This window comes from Patella vulgata, chromosome 1 (assembly GCF_932274485.2).
Source record: "Patella vulgata chromosome 1, xgPatVulg1.2, whole genome shotgun sequence".
NCBI lineage: Eukaryota > Metazoa > Mollusca > Gastropoda > Patellidae > Patella > Patella vulgata.
This window is the reverse complement of record NC_065879.2, coordinates 799617-821489: the sequence shown is the minus strand read 5'-3', so window position 1 is coordinate 821489 and position 21873 is coordinate 799617. Positions and strand designations below refer to the sequence as shown.

The following is a 21873-nucleotide window of genomic DNA, read 5'->3' as shown; positions in this document are numbered from 1 at the left end:
CACCCCACCCTAACGATATCATTATTAGGGTTGTGTGCTCCCACCTGATCTTGAAGATGATACAAAATCAGGGATCACCCACCCCTACTATGCCTGCAATCTGTTTCTCATACGTTCACTTGTACATGTATTTCCCAGCATAAACCATGTAAAATAGGCCTGAGGGTATATCGCATACGGAAGTTAATTATCACATCAACAAAATATTAAATCGGTATCAATCAATATGGATATATGACAAGGTCTACATCAAACTGATCGCTCGGTAAATATTCGTTCGGCCGCTAAAAACACCATGGAAATAGTACCAATATACATTTATTATTCGGGGGGGGGGGGGTTGGATGGCCGAATGGTTAGCACGTGCGTGCTGTATCATAAAGTCTGTCATTGGGTCAACTGGTGTGGTTTCGAATCCCCGGTTGTACGTGACAAGGAGTAGGGTCGCCTGTCCAACCTCGTGGGTTTTCTCCGGGTCCTCCGGTTTCCTCCCACTGCTAAAGACCCCTACGCGCAAGCGAATTATTGAAATAAAATTAAACCATATGTTAGTCCCGAAATGACCTAGTTTGTGTCGAGTGGACGTTAAACCCCATTTCTCTCTCTCATTTATTATTCGTTACAGATTACAACAACCTCAAAACATTTAAACATACAATATGTAAGATTTAGATAAAGAGCTGTCCGTTTTTGCTATAATAGTTCAAAAATAGATAATGCAAAATGAAAATATTGAAAATTTCATTATTCTGAGGGAAGTTATCACTGTTTAAGGCATTAATATGACGTGTCATATATTGTTTATTATCGTAGTAACGGTAACTGGATTCATTTTTAAATTAAATCATTAAATGGCCACCACGTTTCAATCCATTTTAATCTGTGCCAGCTGATGTCCTAGAGAGTAGATTATAGGCTTGTCATGTGAATAAATGTCTAAATGATAATTTATATAACGTTTGAAGCCAGAAGAAAGGTCTGTGATATGCAGATTTAGTACGTATACACGATATATAAATGAATTATTTTAAAGTATAGTTGAGGCAAACTTATATCGCTGTTACAGATGGTAAAACAAATTAATACTCCCAAACATAAAATGAGAAAAGTTCCCATATTATGGTTTTATAAAAGAGGTTATTTCCCCTATTTCCCCGATGTTCCGTGTATGCGTTGACAGTTTGAATTCGAAATATGAGCAGGCCTTAGTGCTACTGTCTGGGCAAAATTCCCCTCATAGCACACTGCATGGCACATGCCCGTCATCAATTGCCCGGTTTATTTCTTTTATTTTTAAAATCGAATGCTATATTATTAAATTTGGTTGTTGATATTTTTGCGTATTTGCATCCATAAAAGATACCAGAGTTATTTGTTGACCATCCTATTTTAAATTATCTTTAGAATGGATTATTTCACATTTGTTTTTCTTTAATGTAAAGGTCGTCTTTCATTTCTTATTGAGTTCATGTTTGGAATTTGCATGTTTGAAACGAAAAAAGACGCCACTGATTAATAAATTGAACTAGTTCATGTCGTGCTCCAAATATTAGATGGAACCGGAGGTTCTACATTGTGTAATTTTTACTTCCGGTTGTAGTGAGGGTGTGAAAAAAGTTTTGCATTCCACCGAAAACGTGATAACAACCGTGTATTACCACGTCAAATTAATTATCGATAATACTGATTGATTGATTAATCATTATGTCTAAAAATACAGGTGCTAATCGATTTAGGAAGGTGAATGTTGACCAGTACGACGAGGATCGGTTTCAAGAAGATGACAACGATGACTCAGAACAAGGACCGAATGAAAGTGAAGTCCAGAGCCTACTTACACAATATCCTTTTCATACAATATTTAAATAGTTTTAGATAAAATATAATTCCTAAATTACGTAAAAATTATATAAATGTAAGATAATGGAGGCGGGGGATACAGCAGAATTTGGTTTGAGACTCTTAATAGTAAGGGCGAGTCGAATTGAGAGGGTGGGCGTCATTAAGGGGAGTGGGGTAGCGGTGGGCTCCGTGTCATTAGGGGGAGTGGGGTGGCGGTGGGCTCAGTGTCATTAAGGCGAGTGGAGTATGGTGGGGTGGGTGTCATTAGGGCTAGTGGAGTGGATGAGTAGGGTGGGTGTCATTAGGGCGAGTGGAGTATGGTGGGGTGGGTGTCATTAGGGCTAGTGGAGTGGATCGAGTAGGGTGGGTGTCATTAGGGCTAGTGGAGTGGGTGGGGTGGTTGTCATTAGGAACTGATATTCTATGGTTTAAGGTCCTATTCTCCACAACCAACCAGGCTAATGACAACGAGCAAGGGTTCTTTAACATGCACACCAACGCCGGGCAACGCGTCCTTTTTTCTTCCTATCCATAAAACTAGGTTCTGTCCCTTACCAGGCCCTCTGTCGTGCACCATTGACAAGGTGAAACCCTGCCGGAACACCCAGAGACACTTTCCTCCTTGATCTCTTTGTTAGTGTGCCTTACTCAACAAGCCACCCAGCCACTGTCTTACTCACCCAGAAACTGCCTATACAACCGGCCACCCAGCCACTGTCTTACTAATCCAGTCACAATCTTATTCACCCCATGTTCCTGAAGCAACGACTTCGAGTTTCACAACATCTGGAGGTTGCTTGTTTACTTCACAATTCTCGAACTTATAGCTATGTTATCTACAGACACACGAGCAGTAGCGTCCAATCTGAGGTTGTGACATGACTGACATCTCAACCTCCACGGAAACTTGACATTAATTGAACCTTGAACTTTGCAACTTGATTATCACAGGTAGACATTTTAGCTTGAAAGCGTGAGACTTGGTATTTGCGACGATCAAGGAATCTGATAGGCTTACAGGTTGGGCTTGTACCCAATAGAAATTAGTGCCGCAATATGCAGGGTATTACGTGAAGGCCTTGATAAGATGTACATAGTTAAAACGAGATCAAGCCTTCTTTTGAAGATGTATTCACCCAGACACTAAAGCATAATCTGACCCTCAGTCCCGGCAAATCAGCAATATATATACGGTACATTGAATCCATAGAAAGATGGAAGTAGTCACGGTTATCATGAAGGACAGGGCAAAATCACAATTGGGGGGCGGTTTCACGAAATTTTAACCAAGATAAAAATCCAAATTTTAGTAATTTGATTGGATAATATTAGATTGATTTTAGTGCTTAGCCAATCAAAATTAAGGTATCTACTAAAATTTTGATTTTATCTTTAGTTAAGATTTCGAGAGACAGGGCCCTGGAAACTTAGTTTTTTTGAGAAGAAAACTAACCACTTCAGAAATGGTAATGAATAAAAAAGCTATGAACAGACGACTCGTTGGTCCCAAATATTTACATTCCTCACGAATCTCGACCAGGTAACTTTATTTTTAAATTTCTGATGTCGTTAGCTATTTAACTTTCCTTAACTTTGTTTACAAATAAAAATGTAGATGCGTTGAAGGTGATATTAAATAATGCTCCCCTGGCAACCAAAAACCAACAAGTAAAAGTAAGTTTAACTTTTATTTTCAAGCTTCTGAATTATTTTACAATTTTGGAGAAGCGGCTGTCGCACTTTTTGGTACACAATAACTTTTCTGTTAAGGACGAGGTTGCATGTCCGAATGGTGTAACATTTGCGAAATAGATCATAAGGGTTGTCATTGAGTTCGATCCAACGCAGGCTTTCCCCCGGGTCCTTTGGTTTCCAAACACTGCTGACGGTCCCTACACAAAAGAATCGTCCCAAAATGACCTTTTTTAGGTTTTAGGTGAGGGTAGGTTAAACTCTCTCTCTCTCTCTCTCTCTCTCTCTCTCTACTGCTCTCAAATGGCACAAACTGACACACTCAGTGACAGCTGTACACGAGTATTAGATGAGGGACATTAGCCTTGATGGCTTTTGTTAATGAAATTAAATGAAATGGGGTTTAATGTCCGACTGTTCTGCGCTGACTGGGCTATTGAAGATGGACGTATGCCATGTAGTGTGCTATGTATGAGGGAAATTTTGCCCAGGCGCCGGCACTATGACCTACTCTTATTTCATATTCCGACTGATAAGGGTTCATTTTTTTGCTTGAACACAGGTCCTCCCAGTTGGTGAGCCAACATTATTATTATTATTATTATTGTTCGATTTATATAGCGCTTCATTACACATGAAGTGTTTCTAAGCACATATCACAAACATTTACTTCAAACACACAGAAACAATCAAAATCAGGAGAACATAATTAAACACAATTAAACACAATTAAACACAGCTGCCTGTTAGGCGCTATTATTCAAAGGTTTATATCCAATAAATCAACCGGCTAATCTCTATATTGAACTCAGTCGAGGTATTACCTGATGAACACCTACACCAAGTAGAGTTCAAAAATAAAAAACGAAGTTTAAAAGAATCAACTTCATTAACAAAAATTAAACAATCAAAAACTAAACAGATAAATCAAATTCAAACGAAACAAATAAAACAAAGAAAATGAAAAGAGCAGTTCATTACCATTCTACATTAACAAAATAAAGGAAAACAACTTGTGAAAATTTTTCAAAAAATAAGAGCAAAGTAACACTAATGTTAATACTTTTTTAACGAACATATGTTATATAAAGTATTAATTAGACATTTATTCACATGACAAGCCAATAATCAACTCGTATCATGCTGTTACCATTGTTCACATTTGTTTGTGGACACTCTACAGGTCACAATTTTTATCCAATTTAGATGAAGCTTACAATATATGTTTATTTCCCAAATAGCTCGGACACATGTCGAACCTTAAATTTCTGGATTATTACCCCTGATTGTACGTTCATGGGAGGACGAACTCCATCAATAATCAGTGCTCCACAAAACTAACATCTTACTCACTAAGCCAAGGTGGCTCCCTTGATGACTATATTTAATGTATTAATTGTGGTTTGATTTGATTTATTTTAGGATCGAGCTTTAGGCCTGGCTGTACGTGTTCTATTAGCGTTTAAAGCTAGTGAAATAGATGGCGCTGTTAAATCTCTAGATACTGTTAATATTGATATTTTAATGAAATATATCTATCGAGGATTTGAACGGGCCCAAGACAATAATACTGGTATATTATTAACATGGCATGAAAAGGTAAGTTATCTACTATCATAAATAGAACATAAAAGTTGTCAATTATCAAACATAGAGCTTGTCAACTATTATACATAAAAGTTGTCAATTATCATAGATAGAAGTTGTCCACTATCATACATAGAAGTTGTCTACTATCATACCATAATGTTGTCAACTATCATACATAGAAGTTGTCTACTATCATACCATAATGTTGTCAACTATCATACATAGAAGTTGTCAATTATCATAGATAGAAGTTGTCAACTATCATACATAGAAGCTGTCAATTATCATACATAGAAGCTGTCAACTATCATACATAGAAGTTGTCTACTATCATACCATAATGTTGTCAACTATCATACATAGAAGTTGTCTACTATCATACCATAATGTTGTCAACTATCATACATAGAAGTTGTCAATTATCATAGATAGAAGTTGTCAACTATCATACATAGAAGTTGTCAATTATCATACATAGAAGTTGTCCACTATCATACATAGAAGTTGTCTACTATCATACCATAATGTTGTCAACTATCATACATAGAAGTTGTCAATTATCATAGATAGAAGTTGTCAACTATCATACATAGAAGTTGTCAATTATCATAGATAGAAGTTGTCCACTATCATACATAGAAGTTGTCAATTATCATAGATAGAAGTTGTGAACTATCATACATAGGCGTTGTCAACTATCATACATAGGCGTTGTCAATTATTATACATAGAACTTGCCAACTATCATACATAGAAGTTGTTAACTATCATACACATTGAAGTTGTCAACTATCATACATAGAAATTGTCAACTATCATACCCATTGTCAACTATCATCCCCATTGTCAACTATCAAACATTGAAGTTGTCAACTATCATACCCATTGTCAACTATCATATCCATTGTCAACTATCATACCCATTGTCAACTATCATACCTATTGTCAACTATCATACCCATTGTCAACTCTTAATAATGTAATGTAGCGTAAATATAAATAGAAACAAAAATATTGTCAAATTTTGATAAGACTTGTAATTAGGTATAGAATATTTTCAGTTTTGAATTAAGAATTATGACTTTTTATCTATTGGATCAAAGTATATTAAAAGATTTTATTGATTTCATTTCAGGTTTTTGCCGTCGGTGGATTGGGAAGCATTATGAGAGTTTTAACAGACAGAAAGAAAGTTTAAATATTCAACATAGAACAAATCATCTTCATCATATATTGTCATGATGTACACATATATTGTCATGATGTACACATATATTGTCATGATCTGTCATGATGTACACATACATTGTCATGATGTACATGTGTATTGTCATGATACAGAAAATGATTTAAAGGACCACTAGTAGAATGCCCATTTACCATAATTATATAAATTCATTAGGCCAATCTATGTTTCCGTTTTTTTTTATAAATTTCTTCGGTCTTCATTAGCCAGGTTGGTGCAGACGTTAATTTTCATTTTATAAATTTGTTTGCCTCCGCTGCTTTAGGTTCTGAGATTAAGATGCGTGTATCGACTGTCTGTTCTCATGAGACCCTTCTGTTCATTATCACATCCCTTGAAATCTACCTAAATGTCTGATGTGATGACTGGATAACAGAGAACACAGGAAGTTGCATCCCATTGATCATTTACGGACAAAGCATCAATTTCATTGGCCAGATGGAAATAAAATGTAGAGCATGCTCGCGGTTAGATGTCTTAAATTAAAAAATAGATGAAAATAAATCCAATAACATGAATAAGTCCAAACGTCTCTGGTATTCATTTGGATCAAGTGTTTATAACCGGAATCTGTTCGATTGAAAGCAGTGGTCTACATGTAGTCAAGCTCGTGTTTTTATGCCAGTTAAACTCTATTTTTATAATATTATCTACTCATGGTCCTGTTGTTGTTATATATCAGATTTCAATAAGAGAACTAGGATTCATACATTAAATACAGACTCTCTTGATAATTTCCCGGAAACGCAAGTACGAGATAGTGTCTGTATTGTAAGGTGTTTAATGGTCTTAAATAGGACAATGTGTAATATATTGAAACTGACTCCCTGGCGCAGTATTAATATATTAATTAATCTCTCTCTCACGATCATTAACTATACATCAGGCTCTGAACCACACTGATCCGCAGTGAATATTCGCTAGGCCGCGACAATCACTGATAAGGATGACATCGATGCGACTTAATGAGCCACAAATATTAACTTTTTTCTCCGACAAATAAAATTCTAAAACATTTTTTTTTATGTATTAGAAAAATAAATAAAGACCTTTGAAGTATTTGTAGGTAAAAATTATTTCCTATTTTAGTGTAAATGGGTATTAAAATGAGTAAAAGGCACCATTCTGCTCGAATCAGTAACATCAAAGGTAAACAATGCATGCCCCATTGAGCCAATGATTGATGCCGCGTGATATGACATCATGTGTTGAAGGCAGTCATCTTTTACAGAGATATTAGAAGACTTTCGTAATACTCTGTGAAACAGATTGGCTTTGAACATATAGCTAGTTAATCGTAGTGGACCTCCAATACAGTGGATGTCATATCAAATCCTTCTAGTGCAAATTTTCAGATATTAAATAATTTAGCTTGTATAGGTCTATCCTTTTGTAGTTTTTTTTCGTTCGATGCAATTGTACATGTGTTTACGTCAAATAATTTTAAAGGTAGTCACCCATATACCGCCATCCCTGTGAATAAATCCAGGGGTCAGTGGCGTAGAACGATACCACTAGGGATACCGCCATCCCTATGATTGAATCCAGGGATCAGTGGATTTAGCATTGTTTGGTTGAAGATAAATATCTATAAATTTAGGGCCATCTTGGAAAATAACGACAACATCATTTACCTTTGAATTCTATGAGAATGAGCATGTAACTATTGTAAAAGAATATAATATTGTCCTGAATATATATATCATGCCTCACATTTAATCATCATATTAAAATTATAAAAAATAAATCACAAGATGTTTTACTTTCTTCATTCTTTTGGAGGGGTTGAACGTCCTACTATTCTTGTTCTGCAGGGTTAATGAAGACAGGCATACACCATACAGTGTTCTATGAGGGAAATTTTGCCAGGGCAGTGGCGCTACAGCCCACTCTTATATCAAATTCCATCTGTCAAGGGTTGTTTTAAGTGCATGCCAATGTATTCACAGGATCTCGTTTTTTGTCCCATCCGAATGACTATTTGTTGTCCCTTGCCAGACCCTCTGTCCTGTATTACTGACAAGGGGGAACTAAGCAAGTCTTGTAGGGAATGGGGTTAAAAGGGATTTCTTGTCAAGACATTCTGTGCGATCTGAGGAAGGACAGAGCAGTGTTCCCAACTCATCGCCTCCAAATTACCTATTTGTCCCTTCATTCACTAAGGCGGATGGGGGTCGAATGGTTCAATGCATGCATGTTAAATCATAAGGTCTGTCATTAAGTCAAGTGGCGTGTATTTGATTTCCAGCTTATATGTGACTAGAAGTACATCATGGGTTTTCTTTGGGTCCTCCCACGACTAATACATTTTGTTGAAATAAAATTGAACCATGTGCTAAATGTTAGTCCCAAAATCACCTAGTTTGTGTCAAGTGGATGTTAAACCCCATTTCTGTCTCTCCAATTAAGATATATTTGAACCATATATGTTAGTCCCAAATTGACCAAGTTTGTGTCAGGTGGATGTTAAACCATATATCCCTCTCCGTCTCCTTCAGACACTATAATCCTAATGGGTGTGCATGCACTGGATCCAAGTCCAAAAGGTTGCTCGCAGTGCCCGTAACTAGAACACACACCCCCCCCCCCGTGAAAAATTATCGATCATGAAAACAATAGATATACATTCTCCGTCAATTTTACAGCACCCCCTGAGAACACTTCCCGTCCCCCCCCCCCCTTGCTCTGAGCTAATTACGTCCCTGGTTGCCTTTTAGTTAAATTTGAATATCTTTAACAGAAGCCGAGAGGGGGTATTAAAACTGACCCCAGAATTCCTGTTGCCTTGAGTACACAGTACAGCAGAGTTGCCCAGTTCTTTTAACACCAGACTAAAATAATATTAGACACCAGTACTCACTTGATGACAGTCGGTGGATGTTTTGGGTCTCTCAGGAGAACCTCCAGTACAAATGGTAAATAATAGATAATATTGACTGGTTATAAGAACTCCTCATGTTACTCAAACATCTCCTTTAAAATATTGACTTGTTACTAAACTGCCACAATATTTATTATTATAAATAACAATACCTGTATTATAATAAAGACAATAATATTCAGACTGTTAAATAACAATACATGTTATTATAAAGATAATAAAATTCAGACTGTTAAAGATAGGCGACCATTTTGTCGGGCGATTTCGTTTCGATTTTTCTTGAAATTGGAACTCAGCCTTCTTTATGGTGGAATGGTGATATATTTAAACGCTTTTTAAAATCGGATAAACATTGTAACCTCTAGAGGGCACACAAGTTAAAAATGTGTTTCGTACAATCAGGGACCATAATCCAGGAAGTTATGGTCTGGTATGCGTAATGAAATGGGTTTTAGCGTCCTACTGTTCTGCTCCGACTGGGCTAATGGAGTACGATCTTGTAGGTAAGATATAAACCACTTTCTGGGCGAATCTACAACCCCACAGCACCAGGGCCGTAACTATAAGAGCAACGAGGGGGCAGGAAGTGTTCTCAGGGGTGCTGTAAAATTGACGGACAATGTATATAATATCGGGGGTTTTATAGTCGACAATTTATTCACAGGGGTGGGGGGGGCAAACTTTTTGTACAATCTCCACAGGAATTCAAAGGAAATATGCATCTGGTCAGTTAATCATACCTTGACGTGATAAATAGACAATTCCATATATGATCAGGAGTCTTATCTATTTTCCCAATTGTCGGACCCTACATAACCAGGAGCTTGCTGACAGACGAGTGGGAAGTAGAAGACAGGTTTGGATGAGTGCATGGACTCGCTTGATCTCAGCAGCTGTCTTAGCAGAGGGGCGGAATCGTGGGTTTAATATAGTTAATGTACCGTCCTGATGTGTTCCTTTAGAGTTTAAGTTCCTGTATTATTGATGGTACTGTTGTATTTATGTAGTTGTGTTATATTCCGTTTCAATGTAAATAAACCCTATATGTACGAAACTGATCTCGGTTATCACTAAAATAGTGTTACATTAAAGATACATTATATAAGATTTAGATAAAGAACTAGCCATTCTTGCTATAATAGTTCGAAAGTAGATGATGTAAAATGAATAATTTGAAAATTTCATTCAAATTACTCTATTGCAAGCGAAGATATTAGCCTTTGAAGGTTTGACAGACGTGTGCAATAATTTCAACCACCGTACTGGTTGATCGAAGCTAAGTCTCGGTCCTCCATATTTGATTAAATCGAAGTATCACTGAACCATTCTAATCTATTTAATATCGGAGAAATCTGATGCCATCGAGAGTTGATTAAGGCCTGGATCAGTTAATTAATGTCTAATTAATACTTTAGAAAACATTTCAGGCCTAAAGAAAGACCTGCAATAGGCAGATTTAGCTCTTGCATAATGCAAAACAATTCAAAAACTGGAAGACCAGAATTTAAATTATTTTATTCATTAAAGGGGCATTACGTTAGATTTAGATAAAGCGCTGGTCCGCTATAATATTTCAAAAATAGATAATGCAAAATGAATATATTGAAGATTTCATTCAAATTACTTTATTTTGAGCGAAGTTAGTAATGTTTGTAGTTTTGACAAGATGTGTGCATTGATCGTAACCATTGGTCATTCGAGTCTAATTCTCTATTCTCCAGTTTTGAATTAAATGACTGAACCGTTCTAATCTACTTAAAATCGGAGCCATCCTATGGCATCGAGAGTTGATTGTGCTCTTGTCATGTTTATAAATGTCTAATTGATAATAATTTATATAATACTCCATGCCTAAAGAAATCCTGCGATAGGCAGATTTGGCTCTTGAATAATGCCTGTTTAAGAAATGAAGACACTTTGTGATATTGTCAAATAAAGGTGCTGTGATTTCTTAAAATTTGGACACGCGATACTTGAAAGTAGTTTTAAAGTCTTAAACTCAGTATTATTCACAGTCTACGACATTGCAGTCACGGCTTATTGGTCAATTTAAATTCACATTGATGTTATTATCTTATAAAGCTGGGCTTCTGATATCCAATATTTAAGATACAGTGACCATTTGTAATGACGCGACTGGATGAACGACGCTAAAAATATCCCTGAATACTACCGGTGTAGACTGGGGTAACCAGACGCTAAAGAATGCTACTCAACTGGGACTCTTCGCGTATTTCGTCGAATAAAACTGATTAGAAATTACAGTAAAAACAGAAACGGTTGAATTAAAATCAGTTTATATACATTCGTATTACATTATTATATTTATATATATGCGTTGCGACCTATTTGTTTCCATTTCTAGGTGCAAAATATTAAAGACTTTGCTCCTTTAATTCTAACCACTATCGGGTACACTCGAATGTCAAGTCGATTCTGTTCAACTTGGTTAAGGTAACAGACGACTCGTTGTGTTAAAATGGTTGGTTGGGAACATAATCCGGATGATTTTTAGCCCATGGGAAATCAAAATATTTCACATTTCTATCCAAGGTTTGAATAAGTTTGATGTCTTCTTTTGATAAGCACCAATCTAATACTTCTATATTCTGTTTCAATCGAATTTTAGTTTGACTTTTTGGCAGAATGCCTCGATTCAACTGGGCTACATAATTTAGTAGAACTTCGCCTGGTGTCCTGTTTATCCGACTCGCTATTTCTTTTATTACCAGATCATCCAATAAAACAGGTTTATTTCCGCTTTGATTGGGTCTCGTGATAGCACCGAGTGCTCCATATGACGTCATTATTATTCCCCTCTCCGTACAAAGTTTTCCCAATTCCTTCTGTTGTAAATAAGCGTGGCATTCGAGTTGCAAATTTGAAGGTTTGATTTTCGCGGCTTTCCATATTTTATTGATAACAGTGGGTTGACAATTTGACAATCCGATATGCACAGTTTGATTTTCTCCAACCAGTTTCTCCATGGCTTTCCAGGTCCGCAAAATATCATAGCTGACTATTTCCCTTTCTCCATTTTCATCCAAGGGTTTAAAGTTTCCATCTCCTCTGTTTGGATTACCGCACGGATGGTGAATCAACAACATGTCCACATATTTTAATTTTAAATTATCCAATGATTTTTCTGCACTTTGCAAACAATCCTGATAATCTAAATATATTGGCGGAATTTTCGTAGTTATAAACAAATCTGCACGCTTTACGGTTCCATCTTTAATTCGGGATGCTACCACGTCGCCGATCTCAACCTCGTTGCCGTAAGATAGCGCTGTATCAATGTGCCGATAACCAATATATAAAGCATAATCCAAGGCCTCTCTCAAGACATCATTTTTCATCAAGAAAGTCCCCAACCCGACAGTTGGTATTCTCCTTCCAGAGTTTAAAGTCAGATATTTCCTTAACGATGTCATCTTGGAATCTCCATGTATTCTGCAATTGGGAAAACATAAAAAAAACTGTAAGAATTCTAAGAATAAACTTGTAGAATATGCTTCTATTAATTCAAGCACTATTTATAGCTAAGTACAATGATGAATTGTCACCTAATACCTATACACGACTTCCTCAAATAATATCATGAATCAAATCACATAAGGCGTGTATGGTGTCTTTGAGGGTGTAACACAAAGGTGGCAATAAACAAGTTAATACACAAAATCATCTAACATAATTATATTCTAAGAAACACATAATGACACAAGTATTTACAGCAAATAACAATCACATATTATTAGCCCGATTCAACAATGATCCCTGGACCAACACATAATTAAAAATGTACATGAATACAGAACACGCGACCTTCATTTATGTATGACATAAATGTGCCTTATAGGTCAATTAGATTCACTTTAAACTCTGTTACATTCAATTCAATGTCAACCTTTTAAATGACAATTTTAATATATCGTCATCTCAAAACAGCTAGCCCTCAGCTGACTCAAGAAACTGTCTTCTGCCTTCATAGACCTGTAAAGGGTCCATGTCAATGACAATGTCTAAGCTTATTCCTTTCAATTTCTCTTCACGATCTTCTGAATTACCCAAGACATGATGTAGCTTCTCAATATTTTAACACAATCGTTGGCAAATGATATTCTCTTGATTATATGGATTCACTATATCCATATTCTACTGTCCTAACTAACTACTAGTTCTAGTGCGATATCATTTGTAAATTGTAATACAGATAAGAAGATACTTAGATAGCCTAATTTAACGCAGTGTTCGTAGATATTTTCCCTAATTCTTCCTATCAGACGTGAACTGTCAGCCCATGTTTCAATCACAGGTTTGTGATTTCAATCCATGTTATTATTAAGCTTAAGGTATCCACCAATACCTGTACTTCAAATCATACCCTCTAATAATCCTTCGCACCAAGCCCACGAAAATAAATATTTGACTTGGCCTTTCAGACTTATTGGCGGATGTCGTAATAAAGGGAGGCAAATAAAATTAGGAATAGGGATGCAGACCACCATTGCTTTCGTCATTGACGACAAATTCGTTCAGTTGGAGAACGTTCCCAAGATAGAGATGTTACCAGGGGCATATTGGGCCATCGGGCCATCGGGCCATCGCACGAAGGACCGGTCGGACAAAAAACTGAAAAAAATAATTTTGTCCAATTCGTCTAAAAAACCTTTTTCTGCTGAACATTATATGGAGGGGGGGGGGGGAGTATTGGACCGGCCATGGAGAGATGATGATCATGTTTTATGTGGCCGGTGGCTTTAACGGACAGCCACGCCATCACTGGAGTCTGGAATGGACTGGTATAATAGACTTTCTGGGCTGGGTGTGCTGTGTGTGGGCCGGAATTCAGAATCCTCCATATGACGATATGATGATTTCACAGGTTGATGGTTGTAAATTACTTGCAGGTCGGGGTTTTGGCCTAAATTAATCGATTTATGAAATATATTATTTGACAGAGATTACATGTATAATCAGATATGCCACCAAATCGCATATTTGGGGGTTCATTTTTCAAAATTTTCCCGGCAGAAAGCCCCCGGACCGGCCCCAATCTGCCCCTGGATGTTATGATCAAGAAGTAGAACGACGCTGTAACAAGATTTTTCATACAATCAGGGGCCATAATCAATGTTCATCTTCGGACTCCATCAAGACATTCACCTAATAAACACCTACACCAAATGGGGGCTTGGATGGTCAAATGGTTAGCACGTGTGCTGTATCATAAGGCCTGTCATTGAGTCAACTAGCGTGGTTTGGAATCCCCAGTTGTACGTGACAAGGAGTAGTGTCGCCTGTCCAACCTCGTGGGTTTTCTCCGGGTCCTCCCACTGCTAAAGACCCCTACGCACAAGCAAATTATTGAAATAAAATTTAGTCCCGAAATGACCCTACACCAAATTTAAACATTCTAGTTCAATTAGACGGACATTTATTGTGTCCCAAAAAGTGTGACGGACGGACAGACACAGACCCATTTTATTAGTTCTCAGATTTCTTCTAAAGGCAAGGGACAATTATATTCCATCGAATTGTAACTTCCTGTGCACGGCAATTCACTTACATGTAGGTTCTTCACTGAATGAATTCCTGTTTTTATGTTTAGGTCCATTGCATCGCATGCACTCAAAGACAATTTTTACAATCCTTTAATGGCATTTAGCAATTGGAAACATAACAAAACTGACACAGTTATATGGGACAACAATCACTGGTTTAATATACACAAGCAAGACGTTTCAATAAGTATTCTATTATCCTTATCATCCAGTCATTAGTAATAAGAATGGTTTCACATTGTACATATATATATAGACCCTCCAGTTTACTCAATGTCATTGTGCTTGATAACGATAAGAGAATACTTATCGAAACGTCGTGCTTGTGTATAATAAACTAGTGATTGTTGTCCCATATAACTGTGTCAGTTTTGACAATGTTTACGTTTAAGGTCCAATACAGAACACACTGAATCTACACAAGAAATAAGGATAGTCATTCTATTTATTTATCAATACATGAAATACACAAAAAATAATAACAATAAAATATTTATACAAATTTTTTTTTTAATCAGCGTGCAACGGCACCAGATAAACTGACGTCGCAGACTATGTTTGCATGTAGGTACATGAACTCAGTAGCACTACACTACAAGAATCTACATGTGGTACTCAGTAGTCAATTAAATACATGTATGACATCTTTTTGATAATCAATGGTTCGTAGGCAACATATTGACGGAATAGTAATCCAAGTGATGCAGAATTCAGTCCCGACAGCATAGGTGGAGTGAATAGAATAATCATGACCTAATTAAACACAAAGAAAATGTTTCAGCTGTCATGGCTGATAATTTCTTATTAAAAGTCAGCTCATGCATCATAGACCGAAAACGCAAATTTGGGGATTCAATTCTGGAACTTCAATAGTGTACCTCCCCGATACCTTATTAGTGAAAACCTAAAGGGAGATGATCTGGGTATAGGTCTACCAGGTATACGACAGTCTTATTGGTATGTAATACAATCTTTTGTTATTTACTTGATCCACATAATATTGATACATTGTAATAATAAACAACATTGGTACAAATGATGTATATAGGATGTCCAACAGAGACATTTCTCCCCCCCCCCCCCCCAAATCTAAAAATTCTATTACGACATTGTATTTTGATAGACCATGAATCTAATCTCAGGGACTTTGGGGATTCAATTCTGGAACTTCAATAGTGTACCTCCCCGATACCTTATTAGTGAAAACCTAAAGGGAGATGATATGGGTATAGGTCTACCAGGTATACGACAGTCTTATTGGTATGTAATACAATCTTTTGTTATTTACATGATCCACAGAATATTGATACATTGTAATAATAAACAACATTGGTACAAATGATGTATATAGGATGTCCAACAGAGACATTTCTCCCCCCCCCCCCAAATCTAAAAATTCTATTACGACATTGTATTTTGATAGACCATGAATCTAATCTCAGGAACTTTGTTAATACATAAGGTCTACTTAAAAATGATTTAAATTGGCTGAAAGAGGATAAAATGTTGTAAATATCTAAAAAAAAAATTGTTACAGACACTGAAAATACATGAATGAAAATGAAATGAAATGGGGGTTAAGGTCCCCACTGTTCTGCAAATGAAATGAAATGGGGTTTAACGTCCTACTGTTCTGCTCCTAACCTGGGCTAATGAAGACGGACATACGCCATACAGTGTGCTATGAGGGAAATTTTGCCCGGGCAGCGGCGCTACGGCCTACTCTTATATCGAATTCCAACTGCCAAGGGATCTTTTACATGCACGCCAATGTGTACACGGGTCCTCGGTTTTTCGTCCCATCCAAATGACTAGACAGCTATCCATGTCAGACCCTCCATCCTGCATCACTGACAAGGAGAAACCACGCCGTAAAATCAGGATGAACTTTCTCGGCCAATGCAGGGATCGAACGCCGACCTCCAGACTAGTGAGCCAGCGTCTTATCCACTTAGCCATGTGATCCCCCACCCACTGTTCTGCTCCAACTGGGCTAATGAAAACAGGCATATCCGAATGATTAGATAGCTGTCCTTATCAGGCCCTCCGTTCTGCACCGCTGACAAGGCGAAACCATGCCGTAAAATTCTGATGAAAAAAATACATGGACTATTTGGAAGTAATTTTTTCAAATAGGAGTGCTTTCCACTGAAACTCCTTGAGTTTAAACCTATTGTTTTATTAAATTAGTTTAATTACTCTATAATTACTCAATATTGACTTTTACAGGTAAGATTATACAATGCAGGGAAATTAGGCTTCCCATATGAAAAGCGTTACATTTCAGAACTTCAAATAATTATTCTAGGTTACATGTATTTATTCACCAAAAGATAAACATTTAATTTATGCAGAGAAAGACATGATTTTAATTCCAGATTGTCTTTTGTTGTAATTTTTACCAAGTTAAATTATCGTAAAGTTCAAAGGCCACAACAAATGTTTCATGGTTTTTATTTTTTCTGAGCTTTTTTAACTTTGCGTTTCAAATCCACGACATCGACCCCACTTGATTCAGTTTTCTGTTTTTTCCTTGGAGCACTTGTTTCCTCAGGAGGCACAAAATCTGCTCTTCGTTTTTCCCGCTGTTTAGCTTTCGCCACTTTATCCTTCTCTTTGCGTTCCATCAATTTTTTCACATGCTTCTGCTTCTCATTGAGAAAATATTCACCTGAAGCCAACTGTTTGTCCATTTTTGACTCGGGCATGGGAGGTGGGAATGGGGTATACTCTTTCTTCTTAAAGACAGTTTTAGCCTTCTGCTGATGATTCTTCTTTTTGAATTGCGGCATGAACCGCTCCCAATTTTCATTTTTTAATTCTGGATGTTTCATTAATTCCCTTTTTATCATCAGTCGTTTTATCGTGTAGACTGGGTGGGTATTTAGCATCGTCTGCTCCACGATATCACGAACATCGTTTAAACCCCCGTATGGACCTACAACAGACACAGTCCGACCTTGAACTAAAATATAGCAGTCGGTCAACAGTTCAATAGCTTTCAGTGTCGCACCATCGGGTCCAATTAGTCGATCTCGTCTTTTAATAAATCGTTCTTTGTTACGCACATACGATGAAATTTTTATGATGTCACAGCCGATTTTATCCTCCAGAATTTTAACTGAATGTTCAAATGGTACGCTTCGTGCTAATAATTTACAAAAATCCCTCGCTTTTATTATAATGTAAGGGTCCCATGTTTTTCTTGTCGTTTTGACTGACATAACGCCCTCGACCAAATCTAATTCTGAAATTAATAAATGATCTTTCAAGACTTTTTGGACAAGTGGCCAGCATTCTCTGATGTAAGTTTCACGATATTGTGGGAACTTTATCTCAAACGAACTCTCAGCCAACATCCCGTGTGGGTTGTCCTCTTTCGTGAACCTGGGTTCTGTCCATCCTTCTGGCACCTCAATGACAGCTTTCTTTTTCTTTGGGAACTTCTTTTTCTTCCCAGAATCATGAGAAATAGCAGGAATTTCTTCACTTGTTTCGGCCATGCTGGTTATAGTTTACTATAGATGGCGCTGCTGGGCTCTATCTAATTATATGGCGTGGACCTAAACCTACATTAGTTTTCGTTTCGTGGTAAGGCAGTTGGCGTGTTATCTCAAATCGCTGTATTTTATTGGATTCTACACCAGTTGTGAATATTCAAAGTAATTTCTAAATTTAAGTATTTTTTTTCTATTTTTAAAAAATCTAAAATCAAAAAGTTATTGCTCTTGACAAGTAGCACTATTTACTACAATCTATCCATTTTTTAAACTCATACCACAATAATCTACAATCGATATTTGATAATATACCGTTCTTTATGCCACATTGGCATTTTTAATTAAAAATTTTGTGTCAAAATGCCCCTAAAATTACGATTTTCAAGCAAGTTTGGAAGGTGTAATCAAGAGACATAACTTGTGTAATACACAAATCTACTCAAAGCTACCATTATTTCATCATCACATTTGGAAACAAAAATGCTACGATTTTAAATAAAAAATGACAATTTGATATAAAGAACGACAAATTATCAATAATCGATATAAATTATTGTAATATGAGTTTAAATAATGTTGAAACACAAATCCTATTTCGTTTCGTTTTTTTATAGTTAAAAATTTCGTTATACTTGTCTTTACTACGCTAGGATCTGGAAGAGTTGTTACATAACCCACGTTCTGGGTGATATGAGGGATTAGCCAATGATCTAAACGGTCTGTTTACGGTGAGTGTTTTTGGCGTGAGGTGCACGGAACTGTGGGTAATCCACTAGAAACATCAACGCTGATTGGTTAATCAAATGACCTTCCATTACAACCAGATCTTCATGTGGTGTACTAGGCCATCGAAAGTATAACCAGCGGCTGCCAGGCAGGATACGCCCACATTTTCGAGAGATGGATAGAGAACAAGCTAAAAAGAAAGTGATTTTTCCTACAATCAAGGGCCATAATTCAGGAAATTACAATTCGATATGCGCAAATATCGAAAGGAGTCGAGATCTTTGTGTTATAAACTTACATTTCAAGTTTCAACAAAATCGGATAAAAATTGTGACCTCTATAGGGTCCACAAGCTAAAAACGTGATTTTTCGTACAAACAGGGGCCATAATCCATGAAGTTTCGATCCGATACATGCCAATATCGAAAGCAGCCGAGATCTTTTGGAGATAAACCTATATTTCAAGTTTCGTCAAAATCGGACAAGAATTGTGACCTGTAGAGTGTCCACAAACAATTGTGGACGGACGGACGTCCGGACGGACAGGGGCGACGACAATATACGTCCACATCAAAATGTGGGCGTATAAAAAAAAAAAAAAAATGAAATATAGATCTGTATTTTAATCAGATCGGGATTTGGGTGTATTTGGGTAAATTGTGCTACCAATTCAGAAACAGTACTGCTGATCGTGGATGGCGCATATTCTATCCTGTAGTTCACTAAACATCAATGAAGTTGGAAATAAATTATTGATACACGGGTCGTTGACATTGATTTTTCGTCCCATCCGAACGACTGGGAAACACGTACTTTCCTTGTCGACAACACTACATACAGGCTTGATAAATGCCAATGTTCTTCCCACCAGGATTCAAAGCCGAGACAATGTAGTGAAGAATTCAGTGATCTACCCGCAGAATTCGGTGATCTACCTGCGACCCCAGAATCATCTGTGGGAGCATCTAGTTTATGACCAATATCACAGGACGACGTTCATGAACTGTTCCCAAAAATATGCTCTGGGGGACAAAATTCCGCTGCGTTCGTGTTCGCCGTTAAACTTCATTCAAATAATAGTAATCAACCAAATGCGATCGGCGTGTTTCGCGCTCACATTAACGACGAAAGCGGACGAATTTTTGTCCGGAATAAATGACCCCTATTGAAGACATCGCTTAAGACCGCGATTATTTTATTTATTTTTTTATTTTTTTTAACAGCCCCATTAAATAGTTAAATAACTACATGTAGTGTGTAATAGAGACATTACTCCTACGAGTCTTTTTTGATATAAAAAAGAAGAGTTGAAGCGCAAATTCTTTGGTATAGATTTTAATTTCATGTAAGGCGATATCTCCTAGTAGAATATGAAATTTATCACACTCGCGGTGTTTACGGTAGAATGTGTTATTGGATGATAATGCACGATACACGCGATATCTACCGTAGAATGTGTTATTGGATGATAAAGCACGATAACAATCTTCCAAATCAACAGAGATTTAAAGGGCAAATTGACGAAACGTATCCATCTACGAGAGAGAGAGAGAGAGGGTTTAACGTCCACTCGACACAAACTAGGTCATTTTGGGACTAACATATGGTTTAATTTCATTTCAATAATTCGCTTGCGCGAAGGGGTCTTTAGCAGTGGGAGGAGGAAAGCGGAGGACCCGGAGTAAACCCACGACGTTGGAAGGCGACCCTACGTACAACCGGGGAACCATCTACGAGCTCATACTAATTAGATCATTGTAATATATTGGTATACCAAGGCACAAATTTGTGTTTATTCACCCAAATAAATTTGAATACGGTATACATTTGAATTTATTTTATTCCTCTGTCTAGCCTAATCAGTGTCGGCGCCAGCCTTCGGTGATTGGAGTGGCAAAGCTGGGGCAAAGTCCAAGGTTAAGGGGGCAAAGGCACGAGCTTCAACTAGGGGTAGGGGGCCTCCCCCTGAAAATTTTGAAAAACAGGTTGCCGTAAATGCAGCCTAGCTGGCAGTATTTCAGGCACTGATCGATGAGGTAAAGTGTCAAACGAACGGACATGCGAATCACGACGAAGCCCACTCACGAGCGTCAAAGTAGGGAGTCCTACTGCCGGAAATGCTGTACGTCTGACAGTATTCTGTCAGGCACCGATCGTCGAGATAAATAGATCTGCCCAGATACCGTTCGTCGCCTGATCACTAGTTTATCCGACTAGAGAACAAAATGTCAAACGAACGGACTTGCGAACCTCAACGAATTCCCCTTATGAGCGCCAAAGTAGCGAGTCCATTGGGGACCTCGCCAAGAAAATTTTGAAAAATAGACTGCCGGAAATGCTCTACAACATGCAAGTTTATGACTGAGTGGGGATGTAGGATTTATTCACCGTAGAAGGTATTGATTACCGAAACGTATCACAAATACTTTTTTTTATTTTCTAAAATTATAGGGGGGGGGGGGGCAAACAGAGGGCAGACCAGATTAATGGGGGGGGGGGGGGGAATGCCCCCCACCCTTGCCCCCCCCCCCCCTGGCGCCGCCACTGAGCCTAATTGCTCTAGTTATAAAGGAAAAGAAATAAAATAAAATGAATTAATTTTTTTTTTTAAATTTAACGTTCCACTTTAAATCTTCATTACGCATCTATCGTAGCAATGGTCTATTTGTTAAAATTATATTTGGAATGTGTTTAACCAGTTCTATTACATATTTAATATTGGCTACCACCAACATTTTTCTTTAACCCCCGGCTTTTGGAAATTTTTAATCCCATTCCCCATTTCAGACGTATCATCACATCACGACCCGGAAGTACAACCTTTAAATATGG

The 21873-nt window shown here is 37.3% G+C and overlaps 3 protein-coding genes across 4 annotated transcripts; 1 reads left to right on the top strand and 2 right to left on the bottom strand.

The window, feature by feature from the left end:
- Positions 1-1568: 1568 nt before the first annotated feature.
- LOC126808565 (actin-related protein 2/3 complex subunit 5) lies at positions 1569-8123 on the top strand. Its single transcript, XM_056098331.1, has 4 exons — positions 1569-1842; positions 3445-3516; positions 4957-5133; positions 6260-8123. The coding sequence occupies exons 1-4, from the start codon at positions 1705-1707 to the stop codon at positions 6320-6322; spliced, it is 450 nt and encodes a 149-aa protein (XP_055954306.1). The 5' UTR covers positions 1569-1704; the 3' UTR covers positions 6323-8123.
- A 3408-nt stretch (positions 8124-11531) lies between these two features.
- Positions 11532-13697, bottom strand: LOC126808552 (prostaglandin F synthase 1). Of its 2 annotated transcripts, none has more exons than XM_050533394.1 (2): positions 13618-13697; positions 11532-12704 (listed from the first exon to the last, which is right to left on the bottom strand). In XM_050533394.1, the coding sequence occupies exon 2, from the start codon at positions 12683-12685 to the stop codon at positions 11726-11728; it is 960 nt and encodes a 319-aa protein (XP_050389351.1). In that variant the 5' UTR covers positions 12686-12704; positions 13618-13697; the 3' UTR covers positions 11532-11725. The 2 variants fall into 2 exon arrangements, with proteins under 2 accessions (XP_050389351.1, XP_050389352.1); XM_050533395.2 differs by having other exon boundaries at positions 13636-13696.
- A 1545-nt stretch (positions 13698-15242) lies between these two features.
- LOC126808549 (KRR1 small subunit processome component homolog) lies at positions 15243-18338 on the bottom strand. Its single transcript, XM_050533390.2, has one exon. It carries the CDS (start codon positions 18316-18318, stop codon positions 17269-17271), a length of 1050 nt encoding a protein of 349 aa, XP_050389347.1. The 5' UTR covers positions 18319-18338; the 3' UTR covers positions 15243-17268.
- Positions 18339-21873: the final 3535 nt, after the last annotated feature.